At 42.3% G+C, this 21,127-nt stretch overlaps 1 protein-coding gene across 1 annotated transcript; it reads left to right on the top strand.

Moving 5' to 3' along the window:
• The first annotated feature begins 2,106 nt into the window (after positions 1 to 2,106).
• Positions 2,107 to 20,841, top strand: ARRDC3 (arrestin domain containing 3). The gene is made up of 8 exons (XM_085632469.1): positions 2,107 to 2,628; positions 6,461 to 6,542; positions 7,177 to 7,324; positions 9,226 to 9,328; positions 9,486 to 9,742; positions 12,531 to 12,693; positions 14,302 to 14,450; positions 18,173 to 20,841. Exons 1-8 carry the CDS (start codon positions 2,349 to 2,351, stop codon positions 18,227 to 18,229), a joined length of 1,239 nt encoding a protein of 412 aa, XP_085488595.1. The 5' UTR covers positions 2,107 to 2,348; the 3' UTR covers positions 18,230 to 20,841.
• Positions 20,842 to 21,127: the final 286 nt, after the last annotated feature.

Below are 21,127 nucleotides of genomic sequence, written 5' to 3'. Positions count from 1 at the left end.
GCCAGCGGCGCTACAGGGAGGGCAAGGACGGCACCCCCGCCGAGGAGCAGGAGCAGGACAGCCCGGTAAGGTTTTGAATTTCGCGCTTTTCCCACCTCATCAAGGAAGCAGCGATGTTTTATGCGCCTCCGGGCGCTTGGATGTCGTCAGGGAGCGCCGGGGCACCTGGGAGTTGCAGTTTTCCCCGCTCCGGTCAGCGCGACGAAGCGGCAGCCCACAGCCAGCGAGGGAGCACCACCAGAGCACCAACAACGCCAGCGGCGCTACAGGGAGGGCAAGGACGGCACCCCCACCGAGGAGCAGGAGCAGGACAGCCCGGTAAGGTTTTGAATTTCGCGCTTTTCCCCAGAAATGAATATTGAGACTAGCTCAATAAAGCACTGGCAGTGGCAAAACTATAGTCAGCATGAATCAAAGTAGCCAGGGGGACTGCAGGCGGCCAATATGAGGCTACAAGAAAACAAAATATGATGTGCTACCATTCAAAGCCTCGGGCACATTTGGATGCAGAATGTAATCATCCGGCTTGAAGGAGAGAAGAGTGCAGCAAAGTAGGAAGGGTCCTATAGACACTAACACAAGCAAGGAAAATGGGCTGCCGACTCTCAGTTCGGTAGTAGAAGACAGATATTGGGGTGCGTGGACCAACGATACCTGTGAGTCACAATGACTCGCGTTTAAGGGTGGTGGTAGACATGACCTGACAAAAGAAGAGCCAAAATTAATTCTGAAGAAAGCTGGCAGGCTACTGTGCTCATGCACCGTACCTTCTTAATTGCCAATGCCTCTGTGATTGGTCACCTGAATGTATAGGCTGAAACTCAAGCATACATGACATGACTCTTATTCCCAGACACTGTCGCACACAAAGGGTCAGAGTGGGACCGAAAGTAGGCCTGGGCACAAAAATAAAAGTGGTCCTGATCAGTGAATTAGATAGCTAAACAAGCATTGACAAAAGCCAATAACACTCGCCTATACGAGATCTATTGGTTTTGTCAATATTTGTAAGACATGTTGCACAGCAGTGAGCTGCTGCGCAACATGGCCTAAAGTCAAGAAAACAAAAAGCATTAGGATGCAGCCAAGGTTGACCGCATCATAGCGCTTTCTTTTAAAGTCATGCTGCACAGAAGGCAACACTGCAGTGCAATATTTTTTACAAAAAGAAGGTTGGGGGAAGCAACATGAGAGGCGAGGTGTGAAGGAGCAGCAATAACAGACAGCGGAAAAAGAGAGAGTATAGGGTAAATAAAACAAGGGAGGTGCAGGGGAGAAGGGAATACCAGTCGAGGGTAAGAGGAGAAGTGGGTGGATAAATAGTACCCCAATCACGTCAGGAACAGCAGGTGCATATTGATTAAGTTTGAATCAATCTGTGCTTGGTCCGTGCTCTAAAGAAAGGAACAGAAGTGACACATGGCCTGTGCTGGTCAATTATGAGACTGCAAAGAAGAGTAACACTGAAGCCAACTAATGGTAAGGAATGGGCGGGCTCCAAGCCCTTTATTATAAACAGTGTCTCACATGCCAAGAGAGAAAATGCAGCACATGAGCTGTGGCGGGCTCGATCTAAACGTGGCACATGTTTCTAAATTGAGGCAGCTTTCAACTTGTAAGGAAAAGGTTTGTAAATGTTTTACAATGTATGAAAGACTGCATGGATTTTAGAGTGTTTTAATATTGGGGAAAGCAACAGTATAAAAACAGGCTCAGTAGACCATAAAAGGCCCACAAACAGAGCAACATGGATTGCAAGAGTAGAACTGCGATCACACCTGCTTATAATGTCCGAAGCTGGCATGGGGGAACAAAAACCATCCATTTCCGGTTTGAACTTTCCAAGTATTTCTAGGCGTCACAAATATTGTACAGCATTGCCGATTGTATAATGATCGACTGCGCACATTAATGTTCCTTACAGCAAAATCAGGGTCCTGTCGTTTCTTTTGTGCTCCGAAAGGATAAGATTATAAACCTTTGGACGCAACAGTGTCCTCGATCAGCTGTTGCAGCTGTTGGCAATTGTCCCATTTAGCTGGGCTGGACTGTAGCAGCAGGGAGAGTCCGCGCATGCGCAGACAGGTTGTTTTTCACAAAAGCTGCCTCTTAAAGTGAGCTGGCAGCTCGAAGCCACCCTGTCTTTGTACAGAGACCGCAGAGCTGTGAGCAGCATGACAGCGGCGTCCAGTGCTGTGACTTTTTTACACGAAACCCCAATGAACTCTTTACAGGAGAAACACTGATCCCTGCCAGCATTTAATCAGTGCAATCCGCGAGATCACATTTTTATATGAGATCTGAAACGTTTTTTCTTAATTCTATTTTTCTAAGCTTTTGTTACAACCATGGTGCTGGGGAAGGTGAAGAGCTTGACCATAACATTTGACTGTCTAAATGACAGTAATGTCCCCGTCTTCTCCAGCGGGGACACCGTCTCAGGGAGGGTGAATCTCGAAGTGACTGGAGAAATAAGGGTCAAATCTCTAAAAATTCAAGGAAGGGGACACGTAAAAGTGCGCTGGACTGAATCACGGAATGCCGGATCCAACACTGCCTACACGCAAAATTACTCCGAAGAAGTAGAATATTTCAATCACAAAGATATCCTGATTGGGCACGAAAGAGGTAAGTGATATCGACGATGTGGAAATGTGCATTGCTCCTAACACCATTTTTTCCTCAGGTACTGGCACCTCTACACGAGCGCTTAAAAATGAACCTGGTGGAGGGTGCGCATCTCATGCTTCTACTGTTTTACGTCTCCCTGCCAGTTGCAGGAATCCGTGCAAAAAACTAAGAAACATTTGTTTCACACATATTTAATATAAGTTGCATGCAGTATGTGCAAAAACAGCATGTGTGCATTTCCAAATCCACATTTCCTTCATTAATAGTCTAAATGTATAACTTTAAAGCAAGGACATCTGGCATGCTTAACTCACTACACGTGTTTTATGTTGCCTATAGTTAAAAACTGAAATGCATATAAAATGTGAGATTACTCGCCCTTTACTCGGGGAGAGTTTTAAATACTGCTCACTCGACTTTGTGAAGTGCAATACACATGGTAATTGATATATACATATGTATATTGCAGCTTGCTGTGATTAAAGCTGCTGTGGTAGAGCTATTACGGCGGAGTACTTGCCGATTCTAGGCAATTACACTTGTGAACAGCCTCGTAGAGAGCTTATCTCGCTGTGGAGATATGGGGAAGTGAGACTCATCTTGTTTTTCTGAAGTTTCTACCCTTTGTTAGAAGCGGTTCAATCCTGTTTGGGACCAGTGGTTGGTGTGGAGGGTGGGGGCTGCTGCGCCTTTGCCTCACATTGGCTGAAAGCGTCATGTGCTGCTGACCTCCATGAGTGTTCCGTAAGACAGCGACATACAAGTCTTAAGTTGAATTTATTGATTAATACTGATCAAAAGTGACATTGCCCGGTTAATTCGTGTTTGCTTAGAAAGAGGATTCCCATTTTCTTCTGTATGTTAATAGGAACGGAACTTTCAGGTTTTTTTTTTCTCGCGTGGCTTCAAACCAAGTTAAATTGATTACTGTAAAGTAGGCTTAACGTGTCGTTTTGTACATTCCGGCTCTGGCTTGATTTCTCCCACGAACTACCAGCTCTAGCACTGTCTGAAGGGTCGAGCTACTGCAGCGTAGGGTTTTATTTCAACGTCACTGCTTCTCACACTATCTTAGCCCTGATCTCACCACTCCGATCTCCGCCCCTTCCTGTCTGTAGATTGGTGGAACACATTTGTTATGTGCGTTGCCAAGGCGACGTTGAAATTTTGTCATTGGCTGACGCTGTTGCCAAGCCCGAGGTGGACAGGTTTTCTTACCCGACTCTTCTCAATAATGAGCGCATCGCCGCTATTAATAGACTAGGCATTGCCCACGTTCTGTCTGTTTAAGCGGCTCCTGGAATGATCCCGAGGATGTATAGGTTATCAATAAGCATGAATCCGCCGACAGGTTGTGAGCCCTGGAGTCAAACTAGCCAGGTATTCCAACACACTCTAAATCGTTGCAATCACAAGAAGTGGTATGCTTTAACGTTTCCCAGTCTTAAGCTCGTATTCAGTAATATTTATTAAATTTATGCATTAAGAATTTCTAACCAAATTTGCTTTTAATTGCAAAAAAACACGCGTTTTCTAACCAAATTTGCTTTTAATTGCAAAAAAACACGCGTTTTCTAGTTTTTATTCACACCTCTCGACTATAACACAATAGTTATTTAACTGAATCGGTTTGTTAGTGACGTTGTTTATGCCTGATCCTAGAATGGATTCCATTCAATATTCTATCCCGCCCACCGGGAAACGGCATTAAGTAGGTTTATACTGTACAGCATCTCCGGAAGTAGGGGCAGGGGCGGTGCTTGGTGGCAAGTAGGCTAGGCTGTGCATTTACGTCACGTTTTTTGCATATGAGGCGGTGCTGCTTGCTGCCTGGATCTGCTCTCACCGGTTTAGGCCGGTCCTCTCCTGCTCCAGTTCCAGTCTGTGCGTGATTGACGTCTCTGCAGCACTTGTTTACCACATTCTGCCCGAGAGACTCAGCGGAAAACTGCTGAGGTGGCATTTCAAATGAATAAGAACTTAAAAGAGGTCGTTAATAAACGTTTTTTTAGTAGAAACTTAACAGGCCGTGATAATATACGAAAAAGATGTTTTTTTTAAATGTGCAAACAAAGCTCGCTCCCAGGGCTGTTCTATGTGCGAATTGCAGAATTATTGACATGTCATATCTGCCCGAATAAAGTATGTTCATTCGTGCAACTCAATTGGTTTGTTATTTGATAAATCCTTAATATAAACCAATTTCGATTAACCCCAATTTAATCACAGCGCCTCGCCTTTAAGACACCTTGACTCCGAGGCCACGCTGTATGCGCTGTCGTTTTTTTTGACCGGTCTCGCTGGGTTTTACGAGGTAACCCTACTTTTAAATATTTTCGAGTGCTAATAGACACTAGCTGAAATATAAACACGCACGTATGATATCACGAAAGATCAAATGAATACATTCGAATTTCGAACAGGATACCTCAGAAGGACTGAAATAAAAGACTTCAAGAAATTGAGAGGCAAGGAGGAGGTGTCGCCGCACTTTTTTTTTTTTTTTGTATTTCAATGCAACCAGATCGCTCTCCTGCCCACGCCTACAGAGAGCCTTCTAGACCAGCCTCCGTAAGAAGGATGGGCAAGTTGTTTACTGCAAGTACTAGCCCCTCCCAAGCAGCCTCGGGCGATAAGTCTAGCTACGTTTAACAGAAACCTGGGGCAACGGTTACCGCTTAAGAAAATAGACGCTTTTGTTCGATGAAAAAAATGATAGGCAACGAGTTGCAAATTTAAGACCGACCGTTGACTTGATTTTTGGGTTAGCCCTCAATTCTGCTGCCGCAGATAGTCCTTATGGTGTGGGGTTGGGAGAAATGCGCCCAAAGGCGGAGGCACACGAACTAAGAGCGGACACTACGATGATGCGGTGGAGGGGAAAGGATGGAGCACATGGCATACGGCATGGTGTGGGTTGAACACTTGTACACGGCACCAACAACACTTCCTGCTGTAGACTGTCAAAAACGAGGAACACATTGGCGTTTCTAATGGTTGTGGGGCTAGCATTACATATGCCAGTATATGGAAAAAGAGACGATGGGGATTTTGAAAATTAACTTCGATGAATTTGATTTCCATTTTGACGTGAGGCTTTTCAAATTTAAGAAAGGTAAAATAAATCATCCACATGAGAGGTAGGATAGGAGGCTGTTATCGGTCAGGGCTTTAGACCGGATGGCCGGAAGACTAGGTGCTGAGGTAGATGCAAGTAGTCACACGTTGCACTTTGTCAATGGCCACCACATAAGTACCATTTCTTTCACCGTGACCAAGATGTCACTTTTCTTCTATGCCAGCAGCATGTCCCTAGGTTCGCCACACAATTGCAAGTTGCATTTATATTTGGGCTAAGATCTCTAACTGCTTGGACCACCTTTAATATGCGTTTTACAGTTAGAAGTGTCCCGCAACTGACCTCCCTCAAACGTGGTATTTTAAAGTACTGTATAGGATGATCTGCAAAAAATGTTAATGACAAGGCGGGTGGAATGGTTGACCTGCTCCGAAATGTAGAATCTGCTGAAAGAAACTAAGCCCAGGTGTTAAACCTCACCATGCATACTTGGCCTATGTTTATAGAATGTGTGCTGTCTTTCAGTTAACAGAGGTTATATTGTGTATGTCTTATCCATAATACCAGAACCAAATGAATCTTGAGAGCAGTTTCAAATGGTAGTCTCCAGTTTTAGTTTTAATTTCTTTAAATGCCCATCTTTTATTCTGACCTGAAACCACAGAGCTTGGTAAAATGTGCATAGATATATAAGGAGCTTTAAAGTGGTATGATTTATGCATGGTAACATCATTCTATTTTAATCCCTAGATGATGACAACTCTGAAGAAGGTCTCACCACTATTCATTCAGGAAGGCATGAATATGCATTCAGCTTTGAGCTTCCACAAACGTTAGTATTTTTTTTAGTAAAAAAAAGAAATACAATCAGTAATTGAAAATCTGATATGTGGAATGTTCATTTTAATTAGACTTTTTCAGTGGTAGCAGGTTAATATATGTATATTTGCTGCACCATTGTAACCTATGAAAGGCAATTTATTTCATGGGCCTTTAATAGTCTCTTATTAATGGGTCTTTACAAGTAACAACTTTTATATTCTCTTTAGAATGGTATCCCATTCTCTGTTACTATATCATTTTTATTGCTAAGTGTGTGTGCTCCTTATTATTAGTCAAGTAGAGCAACATTTTCCATTTAAATGGGATACATGTTATCTGATCAGTCGTAATTATTTAAATGAATTAAGAACAAACTGATCACGATTGAAGCCATTTATTTCTTGGCCACACATTCTAGCTTAATTTATATATGTGGAAAGACTGAAAACCACCATTGCTTTGAGGTTCCATGTTATTACTGTACCATGCAAAGCATAATTACATGTTTGGCTTCCTAATTTATTCTTGACACTTTGCCAGACAGTAGTATTGTTAACTGTATGAAGTCATATGCTTATGCTCCACTCGAATGCGATTCAGTTTCTTGAAAGACTAACCGTTTTTGACCTTTTTATCTTGCACAGACCACTTGCTACCTCATTTGAAGGCAGACATGGCAGTGTACGCTATTGGGTGAAAGCTGAATTACACAGGGCTTGGCTACTACCAGTAAAACTGAAGAAGGAATTTACAGTCTTTGAACACATAGATATCAACACTCCTTTGTTACTGGTAAGAAATGAGGCTTTTTTTCAATCTGCACTTAGTGTATTGTCGAAATGCCTCAACCTTGAAGGAGTGCAAAGTATTGACCAGTTGCGTAATTCATAAGGGTGGTTGAAGAACCAGTTATTCACTGGTTTCTAGAACTGAGGAGGTCTCCAATTTGATTACCCCTGCCTTCTAGATATGTCATTAATAAGACATGCCTCCCAGTAATACATTATTCCTATTATTAGAATCCTAGTATGTACACTGCCTTCTTGGTATGCCCTCGGTGAATCATGACCACAAATACAACTTGTTTAGTATATTGTCCACATAGCTTTAGTTTTCTGAAGGCTAATCATTCTGATATGGAATGTGCACTGTGACTAGCTGAAACATGGAGAAATTAAAAACCATAGTGTGTGGCCGAATATTTGCCTCGTATATTATGAACTGAGGCAGTAGAATCCTATTGGGCCATAGAACAGTGCTTAGTGCTTATGAAGTTGGAAGATGCCCACACTATTAGTATACAGTCCTGTACTGTGGCTTAAAAATTATACAACTGTAAGAAAGTTGTTGAACTATATTTGGTTTATTTGATTTTACATCCTGTGGGCATAGTATGCACCTAGTACATTTCATATTTGCAAGGGAAAGGTTGTACATGTGTTTTTTATAGTTAATGTTTTGGTACACGTTGGCAGTTATGCTCAAGATTATGTAGTTCGTTGTATTAACAACCTGCATTATAAATCTTAGAGCCTGGACCCTTGCAGTTAATATTCCAAGGAAACATAATTTTCAATTATATATTTGATTTATATTGGTTTTAGTTTTTGCAGCAGCTTTATGAATATTGCAAGTATTTTTTTTGTCTGTTACATTTTTCAAAACCATCCCATCATCCTGCCAATAAAGTAAGGGATCTGATTTCAAGGTTTAAAGCACAGACTAAAACGTGCAAGTTTCTTTCACAGTACCCGTCACTATTTACCCACTGCACTGCAAGATCTTTGGCTAACCATGTTTGGATTTATTTGGGCATCATCTGTACACTTTAAACATAGAAGTTGCAAACCTCTTCTGAGACATTGGTCTTTTTCTCAATTTATTCTAGATGTTGGTATCTACAAGTTGTGTTTATTTTTAGCATAGAGTGGATGAGGAGTGAATCTCACCCCGAAACTAAGGCATATTGAGATACTGCTTGTACGATAAGCAGAAGGCCTTGTCCTCATTTTTTAGCGTTATGGTTTTTGTGTTTGAATTGTAATGCCTGCCATCTGTCGAAAGAGTTGATATTTAGGATGCATGAACACTACACCAAGGATGTTAACGATTATCCAGGTTTTGCAGCGTTGCCAGCACCTCAACCAAAGTTGGTAAAACACACATATGCAGGTTACACTTGTAATTTCTTTGCCCGAGGTGTGGTTTACATCTTGTTCAGCTAATCTCACTGAGAAATTATTTAGCTGAGACTTAAGGTTGGCAGTATATATGCAGTTAGTCACATGAAGCATTTATAGAAAAAAAACACCTCAATTTTAGGTTTTCATTGGACTGCTTGCTCTGAAATGGCTATCATTCCATCCACTGCAGTGGTGGCTGCATTTAATCTGTCCGTTTCCACCAGGTTTCTGAACTGTTTTTATATGCAAGACTAGCTGTACAAATATTAGTCCTTGACAATAAGGCTTCTTTGTTTTGTTAAACAAAATGTATTTTTACACACATTTGTAACAATGATGAAAGGTTGTTTTTCAAACCTGAAAGTTTGGGAAATTATTTTCTGTCTTGAAAATATCACGTTGCTGCCCTAATCTTATTAAAATAAGCACACTTTTAAACAACCGATCACTTAATAAGCTGAAAGTATTCCTCCGAACATATGTTCATACAGTTGTTTTCCTTTCTTGCAGTCACCCCAGGCTGGCACAAAAGAGAAGACGCTATGCTGCTGGTTCTGTACCTCAGGCCCAATATCCTTAAGTGCCAAAATAGAAAGGAAGGGCTATACACCTGGTAAGTTGCACATACCTTTTCTCAGAAATTAAGTTTTATTAACCACCCTCTGTGGGGGAGAAACAGTTGTCCCTTAATATAGTAATGGTTGTGTACGGTTGTACTTGGTGAAACTCTAGAATATTACTTATGTTATTTTTTTTTGTTTTTTGTGCAGGTGAATCAATTCAAATTTTTGCTGAAATTGAAAACTGTTCTTCCCGGATGGTAGTGCCAAAGGCAGCCATTTACCAAACTCAGACTTTCTATGCCAAAGGGAAAATGAAAGAAGTGAAACAGCTTGTCGCCAACTTGCGTGGGGAATCTCTGTCTTCTGGAAAAACTGAGACCTGGAATGGCAAACAGTTGAAAATTCCTCCAGTTTCTCCCTCCATTCTAGACTGTAGTATCATCCGTGTGGAATATTCGTTAATGGTAGGAGTTTTTTTTTTTTTTTGTATCTTTTAAAAAAAAATTGGGTAGGAGTTATTTTTAATGATCCTGTTTATTGGCTAACGTTTCCTCCAGTGAATTTGAGTAGTAAATAGCAACCCATTGCAAAACAGTTAAAAGTTCTGCAACTTGTAACCAAACTGTTGGTATGCAGAGATGAGGGATATGTGTTTTGCCATTCATTTGTTGGTGTGTGTACTTTATCTAATGGTTATGTGATGTTGAGTTTGGGTGTCATTCTCTTGCCATGAGTAGTTTGCTTCCTGAAGGACCAATCTACTCAATTGTTAGTCTCTCATGCACCCTCACTATAGTTGTTGTTGTCTTCTTAATGACATGTTTTTAAAATATTACCCCTCCTGGTAATTTCCCCCTTCATTTTTATTTTTTTTATTGACTACATCAAAGTCTTAGGGAGGGCTTTAATTATCTGTGCGTATGGACCTTGGCAGCCCATTTGTCCCTGAGTCTAATCTCGGGGCAACACCCGAAATCCAGCACCACCATCGCACCCCATCTCCGGAAAGCAATCAACATCTCCTTCGAGACAGCAACCTTCCCGGAGAGCTGGAAGCACGCCAAGATCAACGCCTTACTCTAGAAACCCAAGGCGGACCCCAAGAACTTCCGACCCATCTCCCTGCTCCCGTTCCCAGCGAAGGTCATCGAGAAAGCAGTCAACAAACAACTGACCAGATTCCTCGAGGAGAACCAAATCCTGGACCCATCCCAGTCCGGGTTCCGCAGCAACCACAGTACCGAAACTGCCCTCACCGCCACCACCGACAACATCAGGACCCTGCTAGACAACGGAGAAACCGCGGCCCTATCCTCCTGGACCTGTCAGCCGCCTTCGGCGTGGTCTGCCACCGCAAACTACGAACACGACACCTGGATGAAAGAAAAGGCCCTGGACTGGACCACCTCCTTCTTCTCCGGAAGAACTGTGCCCCCCCCCCCCTCTCCCCCCTCCGAAGCCACCAAGATCATCTGCAGCGTACCCCAGAGCTCATCCCTCAGCCCAACGCTGTTCAACATCTACATGGCACCGCTCGCCCACGTCGCCCGACTGCACAACCTCAACATCATCTCTTACGCCGGTGACACCCAGCTGATCTCTCCCTCACCAAAGGACCCCCCCCACACCGCCAAAACCAACCTCCACGAGGGAATGAAGGCCGTCGCCGACTGGATGAGAAACAGCCGACTGAAGCTGAACTCGGACAAGACGGAGGTCCTCATCCTTGGATCCACCCCCTCAGCCTGGGATGACTTCTGGTGGCCGACTGCACTAGGAACAGCTCCCAACGCCCACGCACGCAACCTAGGGATCATCCTCGCCTCCACCCTCCATGACGAAGTAGGTCAATGCCGTCTCCTCCTCCTGCTTCAACACCCTCCGCATGCTCTGCAGTTTCTTCAAGTGGATACCCACCAAAACAAGGATGGTCACCCAGGCCCTCGTCAGCAGTAGACTGGACTACGGAAACTCCCTCTACGCAGGAGCATTGGCCAAACTGCTCCAACGCATCCAGAACGCCTCCGCACACCTGATCCTCAACATCCCTCGCCGCAGCCACATCACACCCCACCTGAGACCTGCACTGGCTCCCCGTCAACAAGAGGATAACCTTCAAGCTTCTCACCCACGCACACCAAGCACTCCAACACCGGACCAGCGTACCTCAACAGCCGACTCAGCTTCTACACCCCCACCCGCCAGCTCCGCTCTGCCAACCACGCCCTTGCCACTGTTCCCCCCCCCCCCCCCCCCCCCCCCCCCCCCCCCGCACCTGAAGAGTGACCGCCGGCGGCAGATCATTCTCCCACCTCGCCGCCAAGACATGGAACACCCTCCCCATCCGCCTATGGCAGACCCAAGACGTACTGACCTTCAGAAGACTCCAGACCTGGCTCTTCGAACAGTAGCAGCGTTCCCTCACCCCTTAGCGCCTTGAGACCCTCACGGGTAAGTAGTGCGCTTTACAAATGCTTTGATTGGTACACTGCCGCTCTCCACTTAACCAATCTCCCAGAGAAAAGTTACATCTTTCTCAGTGTAATACTTTTGGGACACTAAAATATAGCTAAAAGAAAAATGCAGAAAATTTGTTATAGGAGAGGAAAAAAAGCTATAGAGATGGACCGTTTTGCACAGAGTATTCCGGTGACCCGTTAGAGTGTAATATTGTTCTGGGGAAATATTTCGTTTCTGGCACAGTAAATGTGAAAAGAATAGACGGTTTATTATTTAACGATGGAGTCTGTACAGAACCTTTTTTTAGGCCTGGGATTTGACAATATAGCTGTCAAGGTGATAAGATGGCAACAATATACGTAGAGTGGGATTTGAGTCTTCCCCCTTACATCTATTGGCTTTCTTCAATCAATCTATTTCAGCCCCTTGGCTTGAGACTTTGTTCACATCTTGGCCCAGCCGAGTAGAGTATTCATCTCCCACCTGATGCTATTGGCTGAGTTCAGTTTTCTGCCTCCACTTTAGTGCTTGCATTAAATTCTGTCGAAATTCTTTAAAAGTGTAGCCCATCTGTCTGCTGTTGCAGGGTCCTTCCAATGTGTCTTGCTGTAATATGCTAGGTCTGTATGCAGTAGCACTCTAAATACAAACATGCTTGCTTTGCCAATGCATAATTATTTATTGATGTTCAATGTTTCCACGCTAACCAAAATGTACTCGGTACCTACAAAAGTGCCAAAAAGTCAAACTATGCACTTTTCTAATCTTGCTATTTTATGATACTTTTTGCAGGTATATGTGGACATTCCTGGCGCCATGGATTTATTTCTTAATTTGCCGCTTGTCATTGGTACTATTCCATTACACCCTTTCGGTAGCAGGACATCAAGTGTCAGCAGTCAGTGCAGTGCAAACATGAACTGGTTGGGATTTGCGCTTCCTGAAAGACCTGAAGGTAATTTAGTTTCCCTTCATAAAATGCCGTGCATACTTTTAGTGCGGACCATTGTGCGTGGCTCATATGTGTGTTTGTGTTTACGCAACACTAGCAAGGGCTGTCTGTTTGAGATTAGAACATAACATTTTCGACATAAACCATAAATGCTTTAATGGAAGGACTTTTCGAACACAACCGTTGTAAAAAGCCTTGAAAAGCCAAATGAAACGCGTGGGCAATTTGAGAGTGCTAGATTTTGTTGCATCATAATTTCAAGTTGGAACAAGACCGCATATTTTACCAGTTCTACATCCTATTAAAGGGATTTAAAATAGAATTCCAGTCTGATCTCAATAAAAGGACTTTCAAAACAGCGAGAGCCTACTTTTGTTGCCTATTAATCAACCCATGGATGTATTATGTTCTGATTATGAAAGTGCAAATTACATGTTTTTGATTGAGAAGGGGTCGAAAGACACGTGCTTCCAGTCATTTCCGCTGAATATGATTTTAAATGTAAAACTTCACTTATGGGTCTAGCCACATATGTCAGTTAACAGCCCTTGCTTTTTGAAGGAGATTCAACACGTACGTTCGGTGTTGGACACTGTGGCAGACCAAACAATTACAAACCCTTGAAGTGCAGCAGTATATAGACTCACTCAGTACTACGGGTAGAGCTTTCAGGACCACAGCAACATAAGCATGCAAAAACGACGCTTTCTTGTAACTTTTTACCCGTTTTACTGGCAAACTGATCTAAACAGAGGTTTACGTTTTTCCACTCCGGTAGAGGTAACCAGTATATTGACACCTTTTTAGGCACGATTTTACCACCATCCTTAAATAAATTGGACTCTTTGTGTCTCTCATCCCTGTGGCGGCAGTTCTAGTGCAGCAGTGCTGTTTCCCACATGTAAACTGTTCAGTACCTAAAAGCGTCCACATGGCAGATATTACCTGCAATTAATACACAGCAGAGAGGGTTTATGTGCAGAGGGTCGGGGTAATACCGAAATAAAAAGTGCTAATGTTGGCATTTTTTGTGAATATCTTAAAGTAGGTTTACTATCTGCCTGCCTCCTATCGGGAAATCGTTTCCAGGGTGTGCTTGCAAAATGTCTTGGCACATGTTCTCGCTTAGGAAACGCACTTTCTGCTGCTTTCAGCAGTGTTGGTTTTATATGTGCTTCCAAGTTGGGGAGCACAGCGGAAAACTTTTTGGAATAGCCACACATTTATGACTTTGAAGTAGGAGATGTCATGGTTTGCATCACTAACACATTGCCCCTCTTTTAATGCATTGCATATGCCGGGCTGAAAGTAAGTAGGTCGGTGTTTTGCTTGGATTTTCTAATCTGAAAAACAAATTCCCAGAACCTAAATCCAAATCGGAAGTTTTAAATTGTAAATGTAACTGTGTGAACCTACCTTTTGGTATCACCAAAGCTATGTGAATGAGGCTCACAGAAGTTACATTTTCTTGGGGTCTATTTCAGAAGTATTGCTGCTTTGATTTAAACGTGGTTTGAATAATAGTACAGGAATGTCCTTGATTTGAATGTGTGAAAACTGGCTTGTTTGTAGTATAAACCTAACCGTTCCTTTTGGCTTTTTTTTTTCCAGCACCCCCTAGCTATGCAGAAGTAGTCACAGATGAGCAAAGGCAGTGTCTGTCGCCTACATCTGCGTGTGATTTTGAGAGGGCGCTTCCGGGGCCACTGTTTGCATACATCCAAGAATTCCGTTTCCTGCCGCCACCTTTATACTCAGAGGTAGGTTTTTCAAATCTGGGAAAAGAGACTGGCAGAGGTGGCTAATATTTGTTTTATATTCCAATCCTCAAACGTGGGGGAGGAGGGGTGAAAAATCTGAAGTGGAAAACCAGTTACAAAGGCATTCTATTTGAGAAAGGTTCAAGAACGTCTGAGGTGTGGTGGGTCTATAAAAACTTAAAAAGGCAGAGAGCAGTAAGCTCTAAAATGACCCAAACTGAGCGATCCAGACCCTAGAAACCGGTTCCAAAAAGCATTCTTGAAGGCAAGTTAGAATGTGTGACTCAAAAGAAATAACGCTTTTTGTTAAATTACATTGATATAATTCCATTTAAGTCATTGAACTGAATTGCAGAGTCTGGCCATAAGGCTCGATACTAAACCTTAGAGAAGGTCAAAGTAATTTCTGGCCTCCACAGCCAATCCTAATCCATGTGAGTTCATGAGCAGTGCATTGAGGGTAGAGAGTTACAATGACTGATTACCACAGCCATTAAACTTCAGTGGTTCTGTATTATAACCCTAATGTCCTTTCAATTCAGTTTTAGGGGAAATGGGTACATACTAATACAAAAAAGGCAGTAGTGTAACGAATACAACCCAACGAATACCTCCCTATTGCTGTGGTCACTAATAGAAAAGCGATACTAAACGGTGCTACCGCAGGCTTCTCCCCTGCTGCTGCTATAAAGTGCAAATAAGTACTGCAAGAGAAAATAACTTCTACAACATACCACTAATGCCTACTGCAGACCAACATTTAAAATAATAAGCAGTTATTTGTAATTTGAAGCAAAAGAAAACTCATTTATTCATAATATTGGTGAATTGTATTGACTTCTAACTATCATAATTGTATTAAAAGCTTTGACATTTAACTAGACCTAATGAACACAATCCTTCAAGGTTACTATTTATCCCGACCCCAATGTGTAATTCAGGTTGGATGGAATGATAGACTTGGATGAAATCAGCACAGCCAACCCTTTTCTTCTTAAAAAGACTTCCTCAGGTCCACTATTGTGAAGCACCAAAGGTTACTAGCACATGGGATAGGTATCAATTTTGAAGCTGCGTGTAGATAAAATAAGTCTCTAAAAAGTGAAGACACTGATGTGGTGTATTCCACCAATCCAGGGTAAAGGGTGTAACGGTTGTAAGCAATTTATGTAAATCAATTAGTCAAGATGCACATGGATAATGTACAATTAAGTCACTGGGAAATAAATCCGCTGATGTGGTTTGATGTTCCACAAATCCAAGTGAAGTGTTTCACCGTAATAAACCGTAACGGAAAATTCACTGACAGCCTCCCTTGAAAAGAGGTGTCTTTGTGCCAAATCCACTTCTGGACTACCCCAAGGGGCGCATGGCTATATGGTGAGAGAACTGATGCGGAGGTATTCGGTGGTATGCCAGTGGGCGCGCGCCTATGTGATAGCTGCAGAGTAAATGGTAGCCGATACATTGTCTGGAACCGGACACTTTCAGTGGAGTGTGTTGGAGCTGCATAGATAGGTGGGGGTACGGAAAAGTGTAGGTCGGCTTCAGTATATAATTGGGAATAATACAAGATGCACACTGATTAAAACAAACCAATTTACCACTGCCAACATAACCGCACAGCTCACTGTATCTCCTAGAAGCCAGCAGAGTGCTACGTGTGGGCATTTAAGCATTAGCGCGTCGGTACTTAGAGTACGCACCAGACATTAAGACAGTCTTGTGTAAAGAAAGGACTTCGTGCAGATGCATAGATTTATTGAAGGTGGACGCACCAGTAAATAGTGCCATAAATTGACTCATCGTAACGTCTGGTCCTTACAGCGCTTAGAAGCGACACCTGCGGCATGATGCTCTATACAAACATGTTGCTATCCTAAAAATGGAAGACATGTGCCAAGAGGGAAGCTCTTCTAGTTTGTAAGGATAATATGGACGTCTCGATACAATAGTCCCCTCTACTGCCAGGAGCCGGCGCCCTTCATCTGCTCGTGCGTGCCGTGTCAGAAATAGCTCAGCAGCCTCCGATAATGCGCGGTGTTATATATAATAAAACAGAAGCACGGCGCTCTGACCCCGTGGAGAGGCACCGCTGAGAACTATAATCTGGGTGTGCGCCAAAAACAGTGCTTGCCGACATGAAGGAAACCGTGTATAACACTGAAACTAAAAGATCCAGTCCCGGTGGGCGGGGCAAAAAGTGGACAAGGCGGTAACAAGGAGGGACTAAGAAGCCTCCTTTACAATCAGAAGCCAGCGTTTCTCATGGAAGGTGACGCTACCCAATAAAGATGGTGGAGCTTCATGTCCCCTTCCAAAAGGGCATTGATTACAAAAAGCCCTTGCATGGTGAGAGCAGCGCATGCGCGCTGCTAACCCCAGGCGAGACCTAAAAAAACAAACATTTAGCGGTTAGTTGATAGGTGCAGCAAACACAAAACTGAAAAATCCCTGAAATTTGCAAGAGCCAGGTACGGTGTGGAACGCAAAATATACCGTGTCCCCTCCATGTTTTGCTCTTTGTACAAACCTTTTGTATCTTCTTCCAATACCAGTGGATTAAGGGTGTAATGAACATGGCAGGGGCCATGAGTTATGTGCATTGCACACTAACTGCCAAATTTTAGGGCTTTTTTAAAATGTATTTCCTCGGCGTTTTTTTGTGATGGACCACAGTCCCCTTCCATGTATGTATCCATTCTGTGTGTGAGGCCAGTCCCCTGTCCTGCCTGGCCTTGGACTGGCCTTATTTTGCTAGCTGCTAATTTTCATGCTGAATCAAACCGTGCCAAAGTTATTAGTGAGTGGAACTTTATTTTTTTTTGCCCTCCATTTTTCTTTTCACTGACGGATCTGCTCAAAACACAACATAAAGCAACATTTTCCAAACATCAGACACGTTTTCTGTAGATTATTCAAATGGTGTCAAATTTAGCAAATAAACATTTGTTTAACCATTCCACCGCTCATAGCCCCATCACCCCCTCCATGGATCAGCATGGAACTACTGAACAGATTTACACCAAACCAACACAAGGACACTTTCTTACTACAATTGATGACGGGAGAAAAAAGCTCCATATTCGATTGTATTTTTAATTGGATCCGCTCATTTTTACAGATCGTTCTAAAATGTAACATTGTTGTGACTGGAACGGGTTTTAAACGCATATTTCTGAACTAAGGAAAATATTTACACCAATTCTTGTGTATAGTTGTATTTACACGGGGTTATTCTGTTAAATGTTTTTGGGAAGTACGAAGGAGCAAAAAAATAGTATGAAAGTTAAAATGGAAAATTTTACTCATGGAGTCACACTCTCCATTTTTAAGCCCCTGTTAAATGGATCTGCATGCAACTTGCCATAAGACACCCACCCAAAGTGGATGTCCCATTTTTCCTGAATGTTGTCTGAAGATTTGTCGTGGAATGTATATTGCATGCGTTATCCATGTATCCCTTAGGTCAAGCAGTTTTGTCAGGTGGACTAGTTTTTAACCAAGGTCTTTAACTAAAATCATGTGGTTGCAGGTTATTCTATGCAGTATGTGAGGGGTAATAACCAGTTTCCACTGCAGCAATAAAAATGTGTAAATATGTGTTGCATAACTAGAAATTATTGCGTACTGCCGCTGTAAGGCCTTAGAATAGAAGGTAGTTTAAGAGTGAGACCAGTTTGCTTTACTTACATTTCATATGTTATTTTTTTTAAATTTAGGTTGACCCTAACCCGGATCAGCCCATAGACGAGCATCCATCTTGTCCTTCTCGTTGAAGAGATGACTCAAGCAAGTCCTGAAGAAAGGACTCCAGTTGAACTGACGGTTCTCAACTGAGACAGGAGCATGGAAGACTTATCAGGGAGATATGTTTTCTAAGAGAATGATTTGCTGTTACCAAGAAAACCTGGAATACGTGGCATCAGCAACCTGTGGTTATGAGTTCAAATCCACAGCATACCCAAAAGACTGCACGTCATGCTGCGAGTTGAGCTTTCTTTCCCTATGTCTGCACATGCTAATGCGTCCTGTCATTGGCAGTTCGTATCGGGGAACTCGCCACGTTGTTAAAGAGGGTTCTACCCTCCCTATTTGCACTTGTTCAGTGCTCATGTTGTGTGGTGCGGTATCACTACAGCTTTTGCTCATTAACACCATACTGATCTTAACATGTTTGACTTGCCTGCGATCTGCACAACCAGGAGCTTAAGAACGCGTCGAGAAGCTAAAAGAAGATGAATGCACTGACGTTTTTTGTACGTTGATGTAGCTTGGACATGATCTGCCTATATACATGCTCAGTATCGTCCTTTTTGGCTGACCATATTTCTGTTGCCTCCTCACCTTGGCTCAAGTGGTGGATTTATTTACAGACATCAATTTCCTTCGTCAGTCCTTGTTTTAATAGAACGCAAACATATTTATTATGTTTAAAAAAAAAAAAAGACAAATTTATGGAATGTAATGAGAAAAGCTTTTCAATGTTGTTTACCTTAATTTCTCTACAGAAATATATCGCTTTACTGCTGTTTTCACAAGCAGCAGTCAGTTAAAAGATGTACACGGCAGCTGAATCTCAGGTGGACACCTAATTTGCAAAAGAATGAGTTCTTTTTGTGCTCTTTTGTTGTCGAGGCTGATGCCGTGTTGGCCTGGGTGTGGATAAAAACAGATCCACACACTGTACCGCTCTGTAAATCTAATGATGGAGGATGTGGCCTGCACCAGAATATGCACAGTCTGCAAGGAAGCAGTACCAACATATGCATATGCATAGGCATAGAAGGGGACAGACCGCACTAGCGTATGCACAGACACTGCCCTGCACACAGGCTTCAAGGGGTACTTCAGCTATTATTCTCTTTGTAAGACAAAAGGCAACCCCTCAACAGTCAAAGTGCACTTAGTGCACAGTTTTAGTTGAATACCTAAAACACATATGTGCTTGGTCGTTTGGATAAAAGTTAAATGCATATGGATTAAAAGATTCAGGAGTTGTGCAAGAGGATCTTTTATATTGTGCCACTATCAGGTTTACAAAAAGCCTTTTTTGTCAGATTTATAAGCACAAGGGCCTTATTCTGATTGTCGGCACGCATACATTCAGAATGCCAAGAAGTTTATCAATGCATTTTTGCATTCACATTTTTGGTGCCCTTAATCTGCAAAAATGTAAGGAGGAATAAGGCAACTGTGGCACATGCTTGTTTTCTCAGTAAAACTTGGAGTGTGTATTCTGGAAGGCTTCACCAGGAGAAAATGTTCAAATGTTAGTTGCAGCCGACGTGTGTTAGGCAGTGGTTTTCAAAAATGTGATCCAGAGGTAGCACAAATACCAAGAGCACAAATGCTTTTGTGCGCTTGCAGAAATACTCATTCTACACGTGCAGTTATTCAGAGTTGAGACTTAGTTTAAAATGGTTAAATGCAGTGTTTCCACCATTGAACCTAGGAAATGAAGCGTTGCAACAAGAAAAAAACATTGATAACGGGCTATCCACTTACTGGTGAAATGCTATCTTGCTTTGAAGTCTCTTTTGGGCTTCACATTGGTTTTTGTTATAAGTGTCCTTTAAGAAAGCATGTATTCTTTCGAAAGTGTTGCCGACAGAAGAGTATCGTATTCAATTGAGTCGCGTTTTATGTGATTCAATTTTTAAGGACTAGGTCTTCACCAAACTAAACTTACACAAACCACTGCAGGGTGGCATTTTAAACGTTGGTCGCCTATTTTGGTAATGTCATCACACTTCTCGAACTACTGCTATCATATGAAATACTTGGTGGGCATTCAGTGATCTTTTGGTTGGGCACGCCCCATGTTATTGTTCAATCTTTCTTTTTTCTTCTTTTTTAAACATACATGGGAACAAATCCTCATGCATAGCTTTTAAACAACTTTCCCAGAAAAAGTTGGGTTCATGAGTAGCCTATGGAACACTTTCTAGGATAGAGCAGTCATATGCCATTATTACTATCGCTTGACATTGTGGTCAGACAAACATTTCTTAAAACTTTATTAAATAAAGTTAATGGAAATATTTCTTTACTCTGTTTTTAGAGGCATTATTTTTTTACCTAATTTCCTAAGCATTGGTCAAATCCTGAACGGAAACTAGAGGTTCTCCAGTATTCAAATAGTTTCCTGATTTTGAATTAGGAGCAAATAAGAAGGATCCAAAATCACAGACAAAAGTGCAATATTAAATGTTTTGCTTTTTAGAATATATTCCATGGTTATTTGTAAACCTATTTGTATACATTTTTTTTTTTTTGTTTGGTGCTGAACATGTCATGTAGGCTCTGTTTAAAGGAAACCATATGTGGAAAATTGTGGACATTTTCCCATTGCCCTTCCTTATGGAAAAAATAAACAATTTTTATAAACCTTTTGTGTTACTTGTGACATTTTATGGATATATTTGGAATGATCTATTAGTCAGTAGAAGTAAAAAATGTATTGAGCGTGTTTGCGGCCAATAATGCAAAGCATAGCTGCCTTTCACACAAGGAATTGTACATACACAGAAAGGAAAAAGTAAAAAATGTGCTTTTATTTAAAGAAAAAGCAGTTCAAAATGTTGGAAATATGAGGTACATTATTTCAAGTCCATTCTTTTACAGCCAGACTCTTGATACAGTCCGTCCCCCCACCCCCCCACCCCCCCCCTCCG

Source organism: Triturus cristatus, chromosome 2_1, assembly GCF_964204655.1.
Source record: "Triturus cristatus chromosome 2_1, aTriCri1.1, whole genome shotgun sequence".
Taxonomy (NCBI): Eukaryota; Metazoa; Chordata; class Amphibia; order Caudata; family Salamandridae; genus Triturus; species Triturus cristatus.
This window is presented reverse-complemented; position numbering and strand designations above follow the sequence as displayed.